At 35.5% G+C, this 23,257-nt stretch overlaps 3 protein-coding genes across 7 annotated transcripts in view; 2 read left to right on the top strand and 1 right to left on the bottom strand.

Moving 5' to 3' along the window:
- The window catches only part of LOC127851020 (TATA element modulatory factor-like), a 70,050-nt gene extending 59,511 nt beyond the window's left edge, over nucleotides 1-10,539 (top strand). For both annotated transcript variants that reach the window (XM_052384454.1, XM_052384453.1), the window contains exons 23-25: nucleotides 2,414-2,539; nucleotides 3,943-4,053; nucleotides 5,566-10,539. In XM_052384454.1, coding sequence (XP_052240414.1) covers nucleotides 2,414-2,539; nucleotides 3,943-4,053; nucleotides 5,566-5,592 — 264 coding nt within the window. In that variant the 3' untranslated portion in view covers nucleotides 5,593-10,539. The remainder of the gene's footprint in view (nucleotides 1-2,413; nucleotides 2,540-3,942; nucleotides 4,054-5,565) is intronic.
- A 461-nt stretch (nucleotides 10,540-11,000) lies between these two features.
- On the bottom strand, nucleotides 11,001-19,747 carry LOC127851045 (cilia- and flagella-associated protein 299-like). The gene is made up of 6 exons (XM_052384507.1): nucleotides 19,526-19,747; nucleotides 14,921-15,051; nucleotides 14,635-14,725; nucleotides 13,099-13,241; nucleotides 11,797-11,926; nucleotides 11,001-11,323 (listed from the first exon to the last, which is right to left on the bottom strand). Exons 1-6 carry the CDS (start codon nucleotides 19,631-19,633, stop codon nucleotides 11,207-11,209), a joined length of 720 nt encoding a protein of 239 aa, XP_052240467.1. The 5' UTR covers nucleotides 19,634-19,747; the 3' UTR covers nucleotides 11,001-11,206.
- A 278-nt stretch (nucleotides 19,748-20,025) lies between these two features.
- The window catches only part of LOC127851027 (trichohyalin-like), a 65,994-nt gene continuing 62,762 nt past the window's right edge, over nucleotides 20,026-23,257 (top strand). For all 4 annotated transcript variants that reach the window (XM_052384476.1, XM_052384473.1, XM_052384474.1 and 1 more), the window contains exons 1-3: nucleotides 20,026-20,163; nucleotides 21,316-21,462; nucleotides 21,881-22,070. In XM_052384476.1, the coding sequence (XP_052240436.1) occupies nucleotides 21,320-21,462; nucleotides 21,881-22,070 (333 nt within the window). In that variant the 5' untranslated portion in view covers nucleotides 20,026-20,163; nucleotides 21,316-21,319. The remainder of the gene's footprint in view (nucleotides 20,164-21,315; nucleotides 21,463-21,880; nucleotides 22,071-23,257) is intronic.

Below are 23,257 nucleotides of genomic sequence, written 5' to 3'. Positions count from 1 at the left end.
ACATGGCCGTCAGGGGGCAGGGCAGTATTCCTTATATGGCTATAGAGAAACCTTGTGAACACTCTAGAAGTCACAATTTTTGCCCAATCATCATGAAACTTGGTCAAAACACTGGTTTCATTGATATCTCGGACGAGTTCAAAAATGGTCCAGATTGGTGAAAAAACATGGCCACCAGGGGGCCGGGCTGTTTTCTCTCTATATATATAGTGAAAACTTGTGAACCCTCTAGAAGTCACATTTTTGGTCCAATGTTCATGAAATTTGGTCAGAACATGTGTTTTCTGGATATGACGGTTGAGTTCGAAAATGGTTTGGATCGGTAAAAAAGCATGGCCGCTGAGGGGGGGGGTCATTTTCCTTATATTTATATAGTAAAGCAGCTTGTGAACACTCTAGTTTAGCATGTCAAGGGAAGTAACTGCAAAATGGCTTTTGAAAAATTATGTTGAATTGACAGAGTTGTCTCCCTTTTAAAAATATTTCTTTTAAGCACAAGAAGTTTAAGTGGAATTAATTATAAATGATAGTTTTACATTCTAGAAGATAGCAAACTTTTGAATATGTTTTTTATTGTTTGATGATTCTGTACAATATGGCATTCTTTTGTCAAACGATTAAAGCGACACTATTTGATTTTCATATGTGTTAAATTGTAATATATTGATAAATACATGTTGCAATAACACAAAATAGGCAAGAAATTGAAGACGAATTTCATAAAATGCAGCAAAGACAAATTAGGGCCCCGAGCCGATGGTGACGAAGATATTTCGTACATATTTCCCTACAATAACCGAAGAATTCGTCTTTTTATTATGATCGGAGTTAGTGTTTGTGTGTCGTATGAATAGACATTGCTGCAGAAATTTAAAAACAACCATTAAACTAAATTAAGATTGACATCGTACATGCATGATATACATTCTGGCAAATTCGACTTTACGGACATTTTCAATTTCAAAATTAAATATCTGGCTTATTTCGAATTTTTCGACACATGTTCTTCTCAACTTTTATTTTAAATTATATTGAAATGTATGACCTTGTTTACACTCTAGAGGTCACATTTATTTTCCGATCATCATGAAACTTGGTCTGAAGATTTGTCCCAATGATATCTTGGATGAGTTAGAAAATGGTTTTTGTTGCTTTAAAAACATGGCCACCAGGGGCGGGGCATTTTTCCTTATATAGCTATATATGGCTTTAGTAAAACCTTGTTAACACTCTAGAGGCCACATTTGTTGTCCAATCTTCATGAAATTTGGTCAGAAGATTGGTCTCAATGATATCTTGGATGAGTTAGAAAATATTTATGTTTGCTTGAAAAAAATGGCTTCCAAGGGGCGTGGCATTTTTCCTTATATGGCTATAGTAAAACCTTGTTAACACTCTAGAGGCCACATTTATTTTCCGATCTGCGTGAAACTTGGTCAGAAGATTTGTCCCAATAATATCTTGTTATCTCAGGTGAGTGACTTTGGGCCTTTCAGGCCCTCTTGTTTAACATTCAGCATGGTGTCCGCTCTCTAATTCAAGTAGTTTACATCCGATCTTCACCAAACTTGGTCAGAAGTTTTATGGAGACGATCTTAAGCCCAAGTTAGAACATGGGCCTTTCTGGGTAAAAAACTAGGTCAAGGGGTCACTTAGTGCGTTTTAAAAATTGAGCATGGTGTCCGCTGTTTTTTGTAAAGACGACATGCAAAATATGTGTCAATGCGGCATGTGGGGGTATTCGTCACGTCTGTGACAAAGCTCTAGCTTATTTTGTTAGAAACTGTGCATGCAGCAGTTGAGTTGACATCCAAAAAACATGATGGAAAGTACGTGACTGAACAAACCTATCATAAGTATAAAAAGGCATGTCCTTGGTTAGAAATTGTTGACATATTATTTTAAGTTTATAATTATGGACAGTTTCAAGGATTAAAGATGTAGCGAAACATTATTAAAATTAATTATGATAGTTTACAGTACTACTGAATCAATACCAGTGTGCAGCGTCAACAGAAGTAAAGCAGCAATTATTTTAAGTTATGCATTTTTATTACTCATTTCACCTATTTGAAGAATGAAATCACCCTATTTCTCAAAATCAATGGGTGAAAACCCTATTTCCCAAATAATTATCTGGGGCACTGCTTGAATGATTAATTTAGCTTAAATAAATAATAATAAAAAAGACTTAATTTGAGGTAGGCTGCAGGAGTATGTATGTATGTATATAGCTGAGTTGTCATGTGAAACTTTTAATGAGACATACATTGTTATGTGAGGTAGGCTGCAGGAGTGTGTTAGTTGTAATGTAAAAGATCACTCTTGGAAATATAATATTATCCTGCACTAAAATATCCACATATCCACTACGTATTGTGAAAATATTAAATAATGAACACTTTGTCTGCAGAGTGAGATTCGAGGGCTGGAACGTACCCGTGAATCCATGGCACGAGAACTTGTGGATCTCAGTAATAAAAATGACGAGTTTGAGGAGAAACTACGAGACTTTCCTCTGCTGGAACAGCAGTACAAGGTATGGGATGGGTTTGTATACCCCACAAAGATGTGGGCTTTCACCCTCTGGAACAACAGTACAAGGTATGGGATGGGTTTGTATACTCCACAAAGATGTGGGCTTTCACCCTCTGGAACAGCAGTACAAGGTATGGGATGGGTTTGTATACCCCACAAAGATGTGGGCTTTCACCCTCTGGAACAACAGTACAAGGTATGGGATGGGTTTGTATACCCCACAAAGATGTGGGCTTTCACCCTCTGGAACAACAGTACAAGTAATGGGATGGGTTTGTATACCCCACAAAGATGTGGGCTTTCACCCTCTGGAACAACAGTACAAGGTATGGGATGGGTTTGTATACCCCACAAAGATGTGGGCTTTCACCCTCTGGAACAACAGTACAAGGTATGGGATGGGTTTGTATACCCCACAAAGATGTGGGCTTTCACCCTCTGGAACAACAGTACAAGGTATGGGATGGGTTTGTATACCCCACAAAGATGTGGGCTTTCACCCTCTGGAACAACAGTACAAGGTATGGGATGGGTTTGTATCACCCTTTGCCACTCAGATACGCACTTTGACTATTATGTTAAAGTTAAGACCTTTATTACTAAAGCCTTCATTTCCAAAGATACTGATGGACAGCAAACAGCATAAAACATGACCACACTGTAAGAATAAACCTAAACAGACTGTGAGTTACTCCCAGGCTGTACTGGTTTTATGCTGGTACTGGTTTTATGCTGGTCGCATATAGCCATTTTCACTTTGCTTCCATGTGGGCAATGGTTAATTATATGGAAGAAGTAGATGAGTGGTATATTGATCTGTTACGGATTTTCTAATCTCTAGTTCATCAAATCACTAAGAGCCAAGCTTTGGGAAAACAGGGCCTAATGCATGTTGCTAAAGTGTCCTCACAGATTAGCCTGCGCAGTCCACTCAGGTTTATCAGGGACGACACTTTACACCTTAACTGAATTTTTGCTAAGAAGATACTTCCTTTAAATAAAAAATACATAAATGAAAAATACATAAATGAAAAATGCATAAATGAAAAATACATAAATGAAAAATGCATAAATGAAAAATACATAAATGAAAAATACATAAATGAAAAATACATAAATGAAAAATACATAAATGAAAAATACATAAATGAAAAATACATAAATGAAAAATGCATAAATGAAAAATACATAAATGAAAAATACATAAATGAAAAATGCATAAATGAAAAATGCAATGAAGTGGAAAGTGTTGTTGCTGTCTGCACAATCTGGGATGACACTTAATGCACATGTTTTACTCCATGTTTTCATCCTATTCAGGAACTGGCTGATCACTACAGTGCTCTGCTACAGATGTTTTACCTAAAACATTTAAGGCACTATTACTAATGTTGTCCTATTCAGGAGCTAGATGAGCGCTACAACGCCCTGCTCCAGATGTATGGAGAGAAGGTTGAGGAGGCAGATGAACTGAAGATGGACCTGCAAGATGTCAAGGACATGTATAAGGCTCAGGTAAAGTCAAGGACATGATAAATTCAAGAAGGACTAAACAAAACATTTGTTATATCACATTGTCTATTGTATCGCATTATTTGTTCTACTGCGTTTTTGTTATATTACATTTTTTCTGTATAATTTAAAGATAGGGAAGTCAGACAGGACAATGCATCTTATTTTTATCTCAGCTGTTTTCTGAGAAAACCAGAGGTATTGTCATAGATAGCTCGTCGTGTCGTCCGCCGTCCAACATCCACTGTCCGCGTCGTGCTAAAACCTTTACATTGGCTCTAAAATCAAATTGCTTCCACCAACAACTTTGAAACTTCATATGTAGATGCACCTTGATGAGTTATACACGCCACACCCATTTTTAGGTCACTAGGTAAAAGGTCAAGATCACGGTGACCTCTAATAAAAAAATATAATAATAATTTTATGACAAGCTTTCATTTATTCAAAACTGCACCCACAGCTGAGTTTTTGCACCCGTTGTTCTGTGCTCTTGTTAGTATCCTGTAATTTTATTGCACCGCCCCTGCGATGGTCATTAGGGCTAAAAATAAAAACAACTTTATAATGTCGTCTTGCCTTCATTAAACTTTCATTAAAGTTTATTTTCTAGTTGCAATCTATTGCACAATATGTATAACAAGAGGCCCATGAGGGCCTGAATCGCTCTACTGCTATAAACACTGTGCAAGTTTGGAAAGAATAAGATGGAAACTGTGTACTTAATCGCGCAAACAAGGAGAATTTTCTCAAATTCAAGGGGAGATTTTGTGTACTAATTTCTCCAATACTGCTCATATTCAATAGGGTTCAAGTCCTCATTGATATAAAGATATAATGCAAATTTGTAAATAATTGGATGAAAACTGTGGAATGAATTGCGTAAACAAGCGGGATTTCAAAGTTTTCTCATATTCAAGGGGAAGTCATTCTGGACTTATTACTTCGATATTGCTCTTTTTAAAAAAGGGTTTGAGTTCTCATTGATACAAAGACACTGTGCAAGTTTGCCAAGAAATGGAAGAATATTATGGACTTTATCACATAAAAAAACTGAATTTTCATTTTTTTCTCAAATTCAAGGGGAGATAATTCTGGACTTATAACTCCGATATTGCTCATTTTCAATAGGGTTTGACTTATCATTCAGATAAAGACACTGCAAGTTGTGAAATAATTGGATGAAAACTGTGGACTTTATTGTGTAAACAGCCTTATTTCACAATTTTCTCAAATTCAAGGGGAGATAATTCTTGACTTTTTACTCTGAAGTAACCCATTTTCTATAGGGTTCGAGTCCGCATTAATATAAAGACACTGAACAAGTTTGAAAAGAATGGGATGAAAACTGTGGACTTTATTGCGTAACCACGAAAAAGTCTTACACACGCACGGTCGGACGACGGAAACCACGCCATGACATAAGCTCTTCAGGCCTTCGGCCAGTAGAGCTAAAAATTACGAATAATTTGTCTAAAGTGTGTAATATTTTGGTTCCTATGTCTTGTTTTTCAGATCAACCATCTGTTGAGTACGACCTGACGTTGGCTACAGGAATCTGTGACACAATCTTGCTCTACTGCTTCATAAAGGAGTCTCTGTTGTGATATAATATTATCAACTGTGCCTGTATGTTATTTATGTAACATTCAATAGGCAGCATGCATGTGATTTGTGTAACGCTGACAACATAGCAAAGTCTGACCCTGTCCTATGAAGGCAAATACGGAGATGAGGCCACAAAAGTCATGGTCCATACACAGAGTAGTAAAACTTTTGTTAGGTACAAAACGTTATTAGAAAATAAAAAAGTTCATGTATTCCTTGTAAATTATGCTGTGTGCTAAATTGCATAAAAATAATTACTGGGTAGATTTTTTCTAACTTCTAAGTAGTTGGGAACTTATTCCATGCTTAATAATGTGACAAATATCTCAGATTACCGACAGCAAAAGACAATGTCGGAAATGACATACTGAAATGACCGATTTCGGATTTAAATTGTATAGATAATCGCTGGTACTTGAATTTGTGGTTCAGCGGACAAACGAAATCCACGAAAATTCGTACCACACGAAATTTGATGATTTTACAGTATTTGAGCTGGTCTCTAGGAAAACCAGGCTTTATGAATGTGCGTAAAGTGTCGTCCCAGATAAGCCTGTGCAGTCTGGGGCGGCTTATCAGGGAAGACAATTTCGGCTTAAACAGGAAACTTCCTTTTAACATTTTTTTTAATAACAGCAGAGTGTCACCCCTGATAAGACTTTGCCGACTCTTATTAGCCCTTTACCACTTAGATACTTATTTGTTCGCATATGTAGTCTCTTAGAAGTTAAATTTAATTGAAGACCTTAATTACTACATTCAAGTTTTAAAGGCTTCATTTCCAACCCGTAGATACTAATGAGCAGCAAACAGCATAAACATTCTCAATTTGCTTCTTATGGGGAAAAGGGTTAGACTACACTTCATGCACATGCATTAAGCCTGGTTATCACAGAGACTGACTCATATATTTGTAGTGGGATAATTAGGTTGACAGATTTACTGTTAAGTTAGAATTCAGTGTATACTTTGATGTATACTGTAATGTTCACTCTATCTAGCATACTTTTTAACCAGGTTTTCCGAAGGAAAAAACTGGTTATTAGATTGGCGAATGTCGGCGGGTGGGCGGGCTGGCGGGCGGAACAAGCTTGTCCGGGCCATAACTTTGTCGTTCATTGTGAGATTTTAAAATCATTTGGCACATTTGTTGCCATCATTAGACGGTGTGTTGCGCGAAAGAATTATGTTGATATCTCCAAGGTCAAGATCACAATTTGAGTTCAAAGGTCAAAAATGGCTATAAATGAGCTTGTCCGGGCCATAACTTTGTCGTTCATTGTCAGATTTTAAAATCATTTGGCACATTTGTTCACCATCATTAGACGGTGTGTTGCTCAAAGAATTACGTCAATATCTCCAAGGTCAAGGTCACACATTGAGTTCAAAGGTCAGAAATGGCCATAAAAAAGCTTGTTAGGGCCATATCTATGTCATTTATTGTGAGATTTTAAAATCATTTGGCACATTGTTCACCATCATGGGACGGTGTGTGGCACGAAAGAATTACGTCAATAATTTCAAGGTCAAGGTCACCACGACTAAAAATATATTTATTTTTGATACAAATGGGGTTAATTATAAACAATTATCAGATAAAGGGAGACAACTAAAACTGAACTGATTAAATCAGTTCAGTTTTAGTTGTCTCCCTTTATCTAACTTTTTTCACATTGAAAACCTCGTTTTGTTACAATTTTGTCCCTTGTTTCTCAATATCAGGGTGATTTTTTTCGCAGAGCGGGATATAAATGTATTATATTGAGGAGTTATATGGGAAAAATACAGTTTGTTTTTTTACCATTTTTGGAAATGGGCCGTTGCCATTTGGATTGGGAAAAATCACGCCTTTTTGACTTAATAGGGAAATTAAGTTGAGATCTTGCAATTTATCAAATATATGAGCCGTACTCTGTGAAAAAGGGGTTTAATGCAAGTGCGTAAAGTGTTGTCCCAGATTATGATATTTTTAGTTTAAAAGTCTCTTCTTAGCTAAAATCTAGTGCATGTGCGTAAAATGTTGACCCTGATTAGCCTGTGACGACTGCACAGGCTTATCTGAGACGGCACTTTACGCACATTCATTTAACCCCTTTTCACAGAGCGAGGCCCATATTAATATTTTGGAAAGTTTAAATTGGGAATATTGGGTTGTAATTTGGGGAAAAATATCATCTTCTGGAGGTTTGACTGGGGCCAGTTGTACTTTCACAAGGTTTTATACTTATGCTCATTGTGCCATTAATCTATAGTTGTAAAAAGTTTCTTAAATAAGTTCTTTAGAAAACTGGGTAAAACTCAAACAAACACTTTTTGTAAACAAATCATTTTCAAATGTCTCACTTAGATGTGAATGTAAGTATAAGAATGGGTTGGCGATAGTAACCAGGAACATAGTCATTATAAGAAATAAATTCATATTTTATCAATGTCATTGTAGTTCAGAATTTAGCCTTGTTCTGGAAAATTGGGCTTAATCCTTGCACATAAAGTGTCATCCCAGATTAGCTTAATCCTTGCACATAAAGTGTCATCCCAGATTAGCTTGTTCAGTCCTCATGCATTATGCCAAGTTTTCCCAGAACAAGAAGTAATTATATGTGATGTATATGCCTCTTCTATGTTCTTCTGTTAATGACCAAAAGAATAATCATATACATACAATGCTATCATTGGGTTTTACTTTTCGATTCTGTTGTTTAAATACTGATTATAAAATATTTTGGGGAAATAGTGTTTCATGTTGCGGTATTATCTGTGATCATTTTTCATTTTAATCATTACATTATCTTTAAAATCCATCTTTTATGTGCACATAATATGGTTGTCTACTTAAACAGCTTTTCATAGTTTAATGGGTCATTTGTTGATTTGTGTGCCTGTTTTGCTGAATTTTAATTTCTTCCTGAAATCCTGGCTTTATGCATGTAAGTAAAGTGTCATCCCAGATTAGCCTGTGGGAACTTCCTTTATCAGAGACAACACTGTCTGAGGAAACTGGATTTTTTAATAAAATCAGATTCCTTTATGCAAAAAATACCATAAAGTGGAAAGTTGTGTCCCTGATTAGCCTGTTTGGATGACACTTTATGCATTAAGACTCATTTTACCAGAGCCTGGCTCATTTGTGTTGATGGGTTGATGAAGCTGGGTATTATTCACAGCTCTGTTTATCATTTATAATAATGACATAGCTTTTGAAAAAAATATTTCAAATGATGAGATATCCTCCTGCTTAGAAAAGAAGTTGATGAATTTTGTAATAAATAGTAAATATTGAGAATTGAGACAATTGAATGTGTGATGTACAATTATTTACATTTTTAGCTCACCTGAGCACAACATGCTCATGGTGAGCTTTTGTGATCGCCTTTTGTCCATCGTGCATCGTCCGTCGTGTGTCATCCACATTTTGCCTTGTGAACACTCTAGAGGCCACATTTATTGTCTGATCTTCATGAAATTTAGTCAGAACATTTGTCCCATTGATACCTCGACTGAGTTTGAAACTGGGTCATGCTGGGTCAAAAACTAGGTCACTAGGTCAAAAAAAGAAAAACCTTGTGAACACTGTAGAAGTCACATTTGATGCCCAATCTTCATGTAACTTTGTCAAAATGTTTGTCTAAATGATATGTTGGTTGAGTTCAAAAATGGTTCCGGTCCGTTGAAGAACATGGCCGCCAGGGGGCGGGGCAGTATTCCTTAAATGGCTATAGAGAAACCTTGTGAACACTCTAGAAGTCACAATTTTTGCCCAATCATCATTAAACTTGGTCAAAACATTGGTTTCATTGATATCTCGGACGAGTTAGAAAATGGTCCAGGTAAAATCTTGTTAACACTAGAGTCCACATTTATTTTCCGATCTTCATGAAACTTGGTCAGAAGATTCATCCCAATAATATCTTGGACAAGTTAAAAAATGATGCCCGTTGGTTGAAAAACATGGCCGCCAGGGGGGGGGCATTTTTCCTTATATGGCTTTAGTAAAACCTTGTTAACACTCTAGAGGCCACATTTATTTTCCAATCTTCATGAAACTTGATCAGAAGATTTGTCCTAATGATATCTTGGATGAGGTCAAAAATGGTTTCGGTTGCTTAAAAACATGGCCACCAGGGGGCGGGGCATTTTTCCTAATATGGCTATATATCATGCTTTTGTAAAACCTTGTTAACACTCTAGAGGCCACATTTATTGTCCGATCATCATGAAACTTGGTCAGATGATTTGTCCCAATGATATCTTGGATGAGTTTGTAAATGGTTCCGGTTGGTGGAAAAACGTGGCTGCCAAGGGGGCTGGCATTTTTCCTTATATAGCTATAGTTAAACCTTGTTAACACTCTAGATGTCGTATTTATTGTACGTTCATCATGAAACTTTGTCAGAAGATTTGTCCCAATGATATTTTGGACAAGTTCGAAAATGGTTCCAGTTGCTTGAAAAACATGGCCACCAGTGGGCGTGGCATTTTTCCTTATGGACTTATGAATCTTCATGAAACTTTGTCAGTATATTTGTTTCAATGATATCTTGGATGTGTATGAAAATGGTTCTGGTCTGTTGAAAAAGGTGGCTGCCAGGGTGTTCACTAGTCATGAAAGTTGGTATGAACATATTGTTCTGATGACATCTTGGGCTGCACAGAACAGGTCAGTTCCTTTGAATCTCAGGTGAGCGACTTTGGGCCTTTCAGGCCCTCTTGTCTACAAATTGCATAAGAGGTACATTAAATAGTTGTATGATATATGTGATTACATGTATGCATTGCTTATTTATTTCATTGTTTTAAATTTGTTATTATCTTATGTATTAAATACATAATGATTATTACTGTATTGGAATACAATGTGGCAAATAAAACACATAAACATTAGATATCTTTTTACTAGGTTTAACTAGTCAATTCATTGTCAAGTCATAAATTATAACATATTATTACTATATGCCATAGCCAATTGTTAACAATGACTACAGCAAGTAACATGTTTCAAAGTGGATGTTCGTTTTCACCAAATGAAGTAGTTATATTGAAGAGTTTTTCAGAAAACATTTTAAAAGAACTTCTTGACTAGAAATATTGCAATTTCTATGCATAATCTTATTGTGATTTAGAACACAGATAAAATGGTGATGAACAAGAGCTTTCTCACTGACAGAACAGCTGCAACCTATCGGGTAAATGTGGTCAGAGAAAGAACCCGATCTTCATAAGTAGTATACATTCTGCTTGTTTCGTGCGTTTTCATGTTCTGATAAAACGTGTTTCTATGAATATTTTTCATTCAACAATTCACACAATGCATTTTAAAATGCAGTCAACAATATAATAAGCTATTAAAAACATATAAATATTTTATTCATTTAATATCTTATGCATACATAATTTTTATAATATTTTTTTCAACATCAATTATTCTATGAGACAAAATGAAAAATGTTTAAATAATGCTTTTCACTTATCTCACTGTGTTTAAGTTGTTATCTCAAAATAAAACATAAATATCACATGCATACAAAACAATTCAACCAGCTTTAGTCCTTTATGTTTTCCTTCTTGTGATGTGATCATATATAACAACTTGTGTGTATTTAGGTGGCTCATCATCATCATCAAATGTTATAACTGTACGGGTGGAATTATCACCGGGAGATGCAATCTGCAAACAAAAATGTAGATGAAGAGCGATCAGGGGAAAAAGGGGATTAGTGCATATAAAAACATGAATCCATCACCTTAATGTTTGATTGATAAATTCCAACAATTCAAGTGAAATATGTGCAAGTTTCTGATGATGGACAAACCAATGTTGCCATATAAATTATAATAGACTTTTGCATTCCCTATTTAATTAAGTCAATGTTAAACTTTCACTTTCTTAAAGTGTTTATGGCAACTTCCCTATGGCTTAATCTACTTTTTGCAGAATTAGGCGATGGCTAGAAATTAGGAAATTTGGCAAAAGGAATTTTCATGTGGCAACAGATTTTTCTTCAAAAATCGCCCATAAATTATCCAAGATAATCAGAATTCATTTATTAAAATGCAATTATTGCCAGAGAAAATTCAATGTTGAGCCCTGCTTTCCCCTTGCAGATTCTTTCAGAGTTTGGATGGTTTGTTAATTCATACCTTAGGGTCCACATTGATGATTTTCCGGTCTCGTTTGTTCTTGAAGAGCAGCCCAGACGCGTTCTCTGCAATCACTTGATAGTTGGGGGTGGGGTTTGAGGTGGAGGTCTGCGTCTCCCAGTTGTAGAAACTTTGCCGGGAAAGTGAAAGGAGAATTATTACCAAAGAGCCTTGGTCTGTGAAAATTGGGCTTAACCAATGTGCGTCAAGTGTCATCCTAGATTAATTTGTGCAGTCGGCACAGGCTAATCACGGACAGCACTTTTCGCATTGATTTTCGCTAAAAAGAGACTTCCTGGGACTACACATTGTGCATATGCATTAACCCTTTACCACTTAGATGCTTAGTGAAAATGGCTATGTGCAAACAGCATAAAACCAGAACAACCTGCGAGTTACTCGCTGTCTGTTCAGGTTTTATACTGTTTGCTGCTCATTAGTATCTAATGGTTGGAACTGAAACCTTTACAATTTGAATTAAGTAAGAAAGGTCTTTAATTAAATGGAACTTTGTAAGTGACTACAAATGCGTCAAAATACGTATCTAGGTGGGAAAGGGTTAAGACATTTTACCAGAGCCCGGCTTAATGGTAGCATAAATTGTTACACAAGCTGTTTCAAGACAGTGCATGCTTGTCTATTCTTTCCACAATGTACATTTTGTGTCAGTGACCTAAAATAATGATGCCAAAAATATATTAACAATTTACACTGTAGTAGTTGCAGATTACACTGTTATTTCCCATGACAGACTCCACTCAAAATGTTTCAAGTAGCCTGGTTTTTACACAAATAATTGTACACAAATGTTCAAGATATTGTAAAATCATTTATATTAATATGTATGCATGAAACTTCGTGTTTTTTTTCAAAAAAAGTCTTTCATGGGCACATAAATTATTTGATTTCTTATTTTTGATTTTTTTGTTAGAAATTTGCATTGGTGATTTTTTTATATGTTTTTGTTAAATTTGTGAATAAGAAAACCTGATAAGTTGTAAAATTAAATCATGTTGGACGAATAATTATTATTTTACAGTTACCAAAATAACCACCAAATACAGATTAGGGACATACCTGAGATCAGAGGGCCGAGGAAGGTTTTGACACAACTATGCTAAACACACTTTTGAAATAACCAATATATGAGCCGTGCTCTGTGAAAAGGGGGTTTAATATCATAAAAGCGGAGAGTTACTGCACAGGCTAATCTGGGACAACACTTTACGCAGATGCATTAACTTCCCTTTTCACAGAGCACGGCCCAAATGTATAACCACCAAACACAGATCAAAGACAAACCTGAGATCAGAAGGCCGAGGGAGGAGTCGCTTCTTGCCAGCAAAGTACGGCTCAAATTCTTCTGTCTTCATCCTGTGAGCAAAGTCTATGTAGCCTGAGATCTCCTGGCCACGAGCATTCTTGTCTCGAATGAATATTATGGTCTGGAAAAAAAATTATGAAATTTGTAATAGGCATGATTGGACGGTAATAGGCATGATTGGACGGTAATAGGCATGATTGGACGCACATCTTTGTCAGCTATTTTAAAGATGTGACAATTACATATCATTAAACTTAAAAACCATCAACAAAGGTTTGCAGACAAACCAAGGGACTATCCTTCAAATCAAATTATTGACAGAGTATTTTCAATGTGGTGGTTTAAATATTCACAATTGAGCAAGTAACGTATGCAACGGACAGAAAAACATGAGTCAGATATAACATGTGTAGAAAAGTTTAATCACATGCATTGAGAATTCTCTCACGTCTGGACATCATTCAAGAATACATAAGAATAATGAAACTTTAGACATATCACCAGGATAGAAATTCGTAGAAAGGCTTGCTCATTATTGGTAGATAAAAAAAAGAAGAAAAGTTTGTAGCCAAATAATAATTTTAAATAATCAATTTAAATTTGCAGCAACAGGCAAACATACAATCACTTTGAAAAAATAAAGTATGTTTAGTGCAAAAGCTTCATACATTGCAACTGTTTCTTAATAGCTCTAACTGTATATCTTTTGTGTTTTCTTTCTGCATACGTAATGCAATAAAATCTCATAAGATGAAAGTAATTCAACCACAACAAGATGTGTTTGTGAAACACTATGTCCCCGTATATGACGTTTGACCTTGGAGGATGACCTTGACCTTGACCCTTCACCATTCAAAATGTGCAGCTCCATGAGATAAACATGCATGCCAAATATAAAATTGCTAGCTTCAATATTGCAGAAGTGACATTACATGAGCAATTTCATCAAATGAGCGATTTTGGCCACATATATTTGACCTCTGACCTTGAAGGATGACCTTGACCTTAACCTTTCACCACTCAAAATGTGCAGCTCCATGACATACACATGCATGCCAAATATCAAGTTGCTATCTTGAATATTGAAATATTGCAAAAGTGTACATTAAATGAGCGATTTTGACCCATATATTTGACCTTTGACCTTGAAGGATGACCTTGACCTTGACCTTTCACCACTCAAAATGTGCAGCTCCATGAGCATGCCAAATATCAAGTTGCTATCTTGAATATTGAAATATTGCAAAAGTGTACATTAAATGAGCGATTTTGATCCATATATTTGACCTTTGACCTTGAAGGATGACCTTGACCTTTCACCACTCAAAATGTGCAGCTCCATGAGATACATATGCATGCCAAATATTAAGTTGCTATCTTCAATATTGCAAAAGTTATTGCAAATGTTAAAGTTGGCGCAAACAAACCAACAGACCAACAGACAGGGCAAAAACATTATGTCCCCCACTACTATAGTGGGGGACATAAAAATGTCAACACAAATGAAAACTCACTGTCATTTTTCCACTTCTGTTGGCCTCCTCTTTTGATGCCAGAGCCTTCAGGAAAGGATTTCTTAAGTCTTTACCAGTGTGGGCAAGTGTTCTGAAACAAAATGCAAGATTACATAGCTGGTCAAAAAACACTTGTCAAACAGGTAAAAAAAATATTAATTTCATAAAAAGCATACATACCAATTTCAACACATTACTTTTGAAGGTACATGAAAAACTAAATATCCATGAACATTTTCTTGGTTTCTTAATTTCTTCAGAAGAATTTGCAACAAGGTTCTCTCACTTCTGTTGGCTCCTCTTGGACAGCCTGCTGGCCTCAGCTGCTGCCTTGCGAGCTTCAAACTCCTCCCGCTTCAACACCTCCCCGCTGCCACGGTAACCAAGCTCAACCAACTGTCGGGCCAGCTCTTCATCCTAAAGAAAAAAATAGTTAAGGGGGTGATATTATTACAAGATCAAACAAGACAGACCAGTAGCAACTGTTGATATTAAATTAAATGCCAATTCTAGGTTCTGGTCCCGTTGCCATTCGCAATTGTTCATAGATGATGCCTTGATTAATTGACTTGTGCCATTTAACTATGCTTCTGCAGTTAAATGGTCTATTAAAACAACACTCAAGAATGAGAAAATGGGAAGAGATAACCTCGAAGATTTTCCTGGCACTGGCTTGTTTACATGTCAGATTTGGAATCTCTGATGTTATTGAGATTTTAAATGTTTTTTTAATAAAAACATTTATTTGTAACAAATTATATATTTGATTAAATATTTAATTGCTTACAAGAAATTTACAAGGAAGTAAAAAGAGATTGAACATTACTGGTTTAATTTTATAAGTTAATACATGTACACCTGAACAGGTAAAAAAAAAATCAAAATAAAGTACCATCATTATCTACGAATGGCACACATTCTTTTTTAAAGTGGCGAAACAAATATTAAAATGGTAAAAATGGGTGGCAAAAGAAAAATAACCCAGCGACAGCCCTGCAGTATACAGGTAAAAATTAACAAGAGGGCCAAAATGGCCCTAGTTCGCTCACCTGAGAGGAGTCGGTTCATTCAATCTTTACCAAATGTCAAACTTGACCTAGATATTGTCCAGACAAACATCCTGGTCAAGTTTCATCATTATTTCATCTGCGAGCCATTATCAATGTACCTATGAAGTTTCATGATCCTAGGCGTAAGCATTCTTGAGTTATCATCCGGGAAACCATTTTTCTAAGTTGAGTCACTGTGAACCTTGACAGCCATTGTGTGAATAGGTTTTTTGGCACTGTGAACTTTACCTTTGACCTAGTGACCTGATAATCAATAGGGGTCACCTGCGAGTCATGATCAATATACCTATGAAGTTTCATGAACCTAGGCATAAGCGTTCTTGAGTTATCATCCAAAAACCATTTTACTATTTCAGGTCACTGTGACCTTGACCTTTGACCTAGTGACCTGAAAATCAATAGGGGTCCTCTTCGAGTCATGATCAATGTACCTATGAAGTTTCATGATCCTAGGCATAAGCGTTCTTGAGTTATCTGGAAACCATTTTACTATTTCGGGTCAACGTGACCTTGATCTTTGACCTGAAAATCAATAGGGGTCATCTGCGAGTCATGATCAATGTACCTATGAAGTTTCATGATCCTAGGCCTAAGCGTTCTTGAGTTATCATCCGGAAACCATTTTACTATTTCGGGTCATCGTGACCTTGACCTTTGACCTAGTGACCTGAAAATCAATAGGGTTTATTTGCGAGTAATGATCAATGTATCTATGAAGTTTCATGATCCTAGGCATAAGCATTCTTGAGTTATCATCCGGAAACCATTTTACTGCTTTGGGTCACCGTGACCTTGACCTTTGACCTAGTGACCTGATAATCAATAGGGGTCATCTGTGAGTCATGATCAATGTATCTATGAAGTTTCATGATCCTAGGCATAAACATTCTTGAGTTATCATCCGGAAACCATTTTACTATTTTGGGTCATCGTGACCTTGACCTTTAACCTAGTGACCTGAAAATCAATAGGGGTCATCTGCGAGTCATGATCAATGTACATATGAAGTTTCATGATCCTTGGCATAAGCGCTCTTGAGTTATCATCCAGAAACCATCTGGTGGATGGACGGACTGACATGAGCAAAACAATATACCCCCTCTTCTTCGAAAGGGGGGGGGGGGGGCATAATGAGAAAACTGCCCCCCTCCTAGCAGTTATGTTATTCAACTGACCGGAACCATTTTTGAACTCAACTCTGATAACAAGGAAACAAATGTTCTGAGCAAATTTCATGAAAATTGGGCCAAAAATGTGACTTCTACTGTGTTCACATGTTTTCACTATACAAATATAAAGAAAAATGCCCCGCCCACTGGCGGCAGTGTTTTTTCACCGATCCCGACCATTTTCAAACCTGTCCTAGATGTCAATAAAACCAATGTTTTGAACCAACTTTCATAATGATGGGGCAAAAATTTTGACTTCTAGAGTGTTTACAAGGTTTCTCTATAGCCAAATAGGGAAAACTGCCACTATATACATATTGAGAAAAATGCCCCGCCCACTGGCGGCCATGTTTTTTTACCGATCTCGACCATTTTCACACTCGTCCAAGACATCAATTGAACCAATGTTTTGACCAACTTTCATGGTGATTGGGCAAAAATTGTGACTTCTAGAGTGTTTACAAGGTTTCTCTATAGCCAAATAAGGAAAACTGCCCCGCCCACTGGCGGCCATGTTTTTCAACGGATCGGAACCACTTTTGAACTCAACCAAGATATCATTAAGACAAACATTTTGACAAAGATGAATTTGAAGATTGGGCATAAAATGTGACTTCTACAGTGTTTACAAGGTTTTTCTTTTTTTTGACCTAGTGACCTTGTTTTTGACCCGGCACAACCCAGTTTTGAACTCGGCCGAGATTTCATTGGGACAAAGCTTCTGACCAAGTTTCATGAAGATGGGACAAGAAATGTGGCCTCTAGAGTGTTTATGAGCAAATGTTAACGGACGGACCGACATACGACGGACAAAGACAGGTCACAAAAGCTCACCTGAGCAATCAGGTGAGCTAAAAACCAAGATTTGTATTAAACTTTAAAAATCAACTAGTTTTATTGTCATTTTGCATTTCTATTCGCCCAAAAGCATGAACATAGTTAAGGTTGAACAAAATGCTATCAGATGGGGTATTTTTAACATTTCAACCAATGTTAAATTTGTGTGATCAATTCTTCTCCACAAGATTCACCTCAGGATATATAATGTCAACATCAATGCTATGTTTGTTTGGCATTATCCCGTCTTCTGTCCCCCCGGGTCATTTGACATTTTATTATGAAGTCATATTGTAGGCGTTTCTAATATAAGTCATGTGGTATTATATGATATATATGCCTGTAAAATCGTACTCTTCCATAAAGATATTGATGCCAAAGACGCATTTAAATAGCATTCATTCCGTAATAACGCGCACAATAAGACACTGGCCCCAAAAATTCTGAGTATCATTGTTTTAAAGACAGAAATACAATTAGTCACTATATATATATATACTACCGTCTTCTGCTCCTGGTGAGAAGACGGTATTATATAAGAAAGAATATTCAACACATATTTGAGAAAGACAGAAAGAGTGTCGTTCTTATATTTACTACCGTCTTCTCACCCTGGGCAGAAGACTTTAGTATATTGTTATCGACTATTTTTATTTCTGTCTTAAATACAATGCTACTCAAGGGGAGTGTTTTCCCCAGAAGTGGGTTTTCTTCAGGGGCCTCTATGCTACCAGAAAATGGGACTTAGAAGACTTTTTGGGGAGAGTGTCTCAATGTGCGCGTTAAAACGGAATTAATGCTGTTTAAATACGTCTTTTGCAAATCACCCAGGGCAGAAGACGATAGTATAATAAGGACGAGTCAGGAGATTATTCCTGTCATTATAACTTGCTACATGTACATAATGGGACTGTATTGAAAAGGAACTTTCATGTAATGAATGTAAATTATTATGAATGATGATAAGACAATTGCACCTTTTATGATTTATCCTGTCAAAGACCATACGGACCATGGACCATACGGCCCAGACCATACGGCCCAGATTATCGGACCATACGTCCCAGAGACAATATCAATATCTTTATGGAATAGTACAAATTTACAGGCATAGATCCATTACATAATACCACGTGAAATATATAAGACACGCCTACTATATGACGTCACCATGTCAAGCGTCTGATTGATACAGAGCCAGAGGAAATAAATATCCTGACATTACCAGTTTTCAATAGACACCTATTTCCGAAAGGTTCCGATATTGGGTGTGTTTTTGTTTACTACATGACGTCACAGGTAAATAACTTGCAAGCAAGTGCGTTCGACAACGGCAATTTCTTGAAAATGCTACGAATTATCGGAAACCAGTGTACGTCGCACTTTCTGTTTGACTTTGACATCCATTTGTTTTATTGTAAACTCACCTTATTTTAGCTGGTTTGTTCCCATTTTTCGTTGTTTTAAATACACTTAGAACATTCATCCTGATGATGCAGTGTCAGAAAAGACGACAATAAACACAGAAAACTTTGTAAGGTGAGTTTTATTGTTAAATTATCGGAAACTGGTAACGCTAGGATATGTAACTGCATGTTTATTTTATTTTTTAAAATCTAATTCCCCGGGGGACAGAAGACGGGTTAATACCTTAAGTTTTTGCATTTATATGAGAATTAATAATCTAAAGAAGCCTTGTACAATCGAAAAAACCCAACACTAAGACGAAAACTTTTATTTTCACAATTTCTGATAGTGAATGTTCATGATTTATGTTATTACATAAAAACTCCAAACAAAACTTTACCCTCATACCTCAAGATAGAATAAATCATGTGACGTTATTTGAGAATTAAGAAACTCTTCGTATGTATTGAACTCTGTAACAATATTATCAGAACCACTTGGTACTTCTTCCTCCATTTTGATTGTTTTGGTTTGACCGAATAACTCTAGAAGTAAACTATCCTTCCGCAAAAATATAGTTACAATTTCGAAAATTCAATCTCATTTTAAAATATATTTGTTAGAAATAATGTTATTTAACATATGAACGAGTAAAAATAAAATTAAGAATCAATACGAATTAAGGGAACATCATTTTGGTAAGATTATATTGTGAAAGTAGTTTCATTTTGCGCATTAATATTTTCTTAGCAACTAAACTCTCTAAACCAATTCGATGTTACGAAACATAAAAAAACAATTATTTTCTGATTACTCGCCTTTATTTCTAAATTTTATCATCTTTAAGTATTATTTTACAATCAGTTTGTTAGTATTTTTTGTTTAAATTTGTTTTTTGTTTAGAGATTCGTCGTTTACCTTAGCGACGTTTCCGGTTTTAAAAATATAGGCTGTTATTGTTTTATTTTATATTTTTAATAATAACATTCTTACGTAGTAAGATAATGTATATATTTATATTTATTTAAACAGTTATTGCAGTCCACGTAAGTATGAAGACATGTTCTAAGTGTTTATAAAGCAATTCAAGGTATAAAAATAACGGGCACCTTGTTCCAATTAAGACATTTAATTAAAGTGAGTAGACATTTAATTAGTTGGTCAAGGACATGTAGTATAGTACCCATGTATTGAAAATGGTTCGACTTTACAGAGAAATCGAATGAAAGACATATTTTCTGTATGTTTGCTCATGAACCTTTATTGTTAAATTGAGGAAGTTGCAAGCACCAGTAAATTGAACTTAAGTTTTTCAGTGAACATAATAATAACTGCTTCACATCTGAACAATAGATAATTGCTTTTAGTTTATCTAAAATTATCTTGTTATTTTAAGTCTCAATTTAATGTTACACATAAACAAATTATGTAATTATCTCTAACATTTCTTTTTCATTGTATCACTGACTAATGTTGCCCATGTCATACTAAACATTGATTTCATGGGTAAAACAATGCGCACATTTTTGAGATGTTTGATATTTCAAAGACACAATTGTGTTAGGCACAAAATACATTAATAGCCAACATTATCTCCATGCACTAGATGCATTTGTTTTGCGTTAATGATATGTCAAGATCTATTCTACATTATGGAGAGTGCCTTAGTTACACGGTGTACACAGCTGACTTGTAACATTGTTTCCTTTAGAATGCTATTGCAGTAATCTTACATCAATAGCATTATCTTGGTTGAGGTTGTATTTTATGGATGATCATTTGTATTGAATTTTTCAAGGATGTTGTTTTTTTTCAGCCTACATGTGGCAAATCAAAGACAATTTCTTACAATGTGATTTCCAAACATACATAGTTTTGTTGCTTTTATTAAAGAGAAACAAAACATTAATTTGTATATGGTAGTTTTGTTACATGTACTCGAAAATTTGCATGTGATAAACAAGGCCCACATCCTGTAGTCACTTTCACACCCCAATTTATGGCAGACACCTGAAACAAATATATAGGCGACCGACTGAAACGAGGTCTAGATATTTGTTACTCAAAAATTCCGCAAAATGGTCATTTTTCAAAAACCACAACATTTGATGCAGACGATTATTATTAATGACTATGCAGACTTTTTTGCCAAATATCAGAAAGAGCACTAAATGATTGTGATCCAATTTCTCTTCCAGAATCATGGTGCTGTCTGATATGCCTTTCGAGAAAAGTCGACTGATTCACAGTCGCTACCATGTGCTTCGACGTCCAGAGAGTGCTCCTGTACCAATAGAAGAGGATGCTAGAAACAAACTAAGCAAAGAATATGCGGCATTTCTTAAGTATTGGAACTTGATTTTTTTATGAGTAAACTTTAAACAATAAACATTCATCAAGCATGGCATAGAATTTTTTTTCAGGGAAACATTATAACAATAGGTAACAACTAATTAAGACATGGTTGAACGTTGTCAGTGCTGTAAATCAATGCATAACTAACAGTTTTACTGGGTTGAGAATGTACCTGTAAAGGTTTGACCTGTTTTAATGTGGATTGAATCATTGAGTGGCACTATCCTCTAGCAATATTTCTTGTAAATAAAGCACTATTTTCTTAATGTTTACTATTTGTACATGTCCTGTATAAACATGTGTCTGTTTACCTTAATTTCTAAAAAAAACATTCAACACAATTTTGAGCATATGTAAAACAAAACTTTAGAATAATAGTTGATCAATGTACATAAATTGCATTTACAGAGAACAAGAAAGGAAAGTGGGGCCAGAGGGGTTTCTAGACTCATCCAAATATAGTCACACATTTTATGTAAAAAAAGAACGCGAAAAAATGAAATCTCAACCAGAACGCCCGAAGCCTTCCATCGTCAAACTATCCACGCAGATTGATCAAGACCAGAAAGAGCATGACAAAAGAATCAAAGTTATAGAGGTATATAGCTCAACATTTTTGCATCCTTAAATGAAGCTGGAGTTGTAAAAAATAATTTGATTGGAATTATTTTGTTATTTAAAAATATCAAATATTAAGGTATTTAGCTCTGTCTATCACACGCGCAAATAGTATATTTATCAGTTCTATTAGTATTATATTTCTGTACTCTCTGTGTTTCAATTCTGATTGCTCTGTTGAATGGGTTTTGCATTTCACTTAAGAACATTGATGCATACTTCATTTGTGGTGTTTTTTTCTTTCTTGATATATTCTCATTTTAAAATATTGAACTTACTTTTGATATAATTGAATTTACGAATTCCCTTTATCTCTGACTGGTTTACTTTCTTCATAATTGCAACTTAATGACAACATAACTTATAAATGCTTAATTGCAATTAAGACAAGTGTATTTTATTGATTGGTTATTATTGAAATTCCTTACTCGACTTTTTTATTTTCAAATAATTTTATCTTTGGTTGCAGAACATTCATTTGCCATGCCTCATTTTCAGATGTCATTTTTACTTGCAAAAGTGCTTATGAAGTCCCCAGGTGACCATATACATTTTTGAATGCCTGATATATGTGTACATAGTGTATTGTCCACAAAGTGTTTGTTTTAGTGGTCCCATTCTCTCTACAGTTATTGCATGAGACTTGTATGTTCTTTCTATCTTTCGTCATTAAGTGTCCATATTTCTCCCCTTTCATTATTGCTGACTTAAGGGGTGACACCATATTAAAGAAAAAACACTTTTTACTTTTACTGACATAAGTCTGACATAAACTGATCAAGAAAGGGGCACAACAGTTCTCTTATACAGATGTATGAGCAGTGTCATGGGAAAATGAGTCTTATGCCCCATGTAGCCTGCGTAGCTCCAGACCAGTCTGCACATACACACATTCAGGGTGCCATCTGCCTGTCCAGCGATTTTTCGCCCAATGTAAAAGTACCCGTACTGTACCAATTTGGAAAAAATAGTGCAAAAAAACCCTGAAATTGGGAAAATTCTCGTTGTGAAATCTTCATATTTGAGATTATGGGTCTTTTAATTTTTCTTGGTATAAATTGCTGAAACCAATTTTAATATTCATTTACATGCCTTTTGTCTTGAAATGTTTATTTTCATTTTATTTGTTTACATGCAGATAATCAGATGTCAATTCGGAATTTTATA

This window comes from Dreissena polymorpha, chromosome 11, assembly GCF_020536995.1.
Source record: "Dreissena polymorpha isolate Duluth1 chromosome 11, UMN_Dpol_1.0, whole genome shotgun sequence".
NCBI classification, from domain to species: Eukaryota; Metazoa; Mollusca; class Bivalvia; order Myida; family Dreissenidae; genus Dreissena; species Dreissena polymorpha.
The sequence above is the reverse complement of the archived record's forward strand: the minus strand, read 5'-3'. Positions and strand labels throughout refer to the sequence as shown.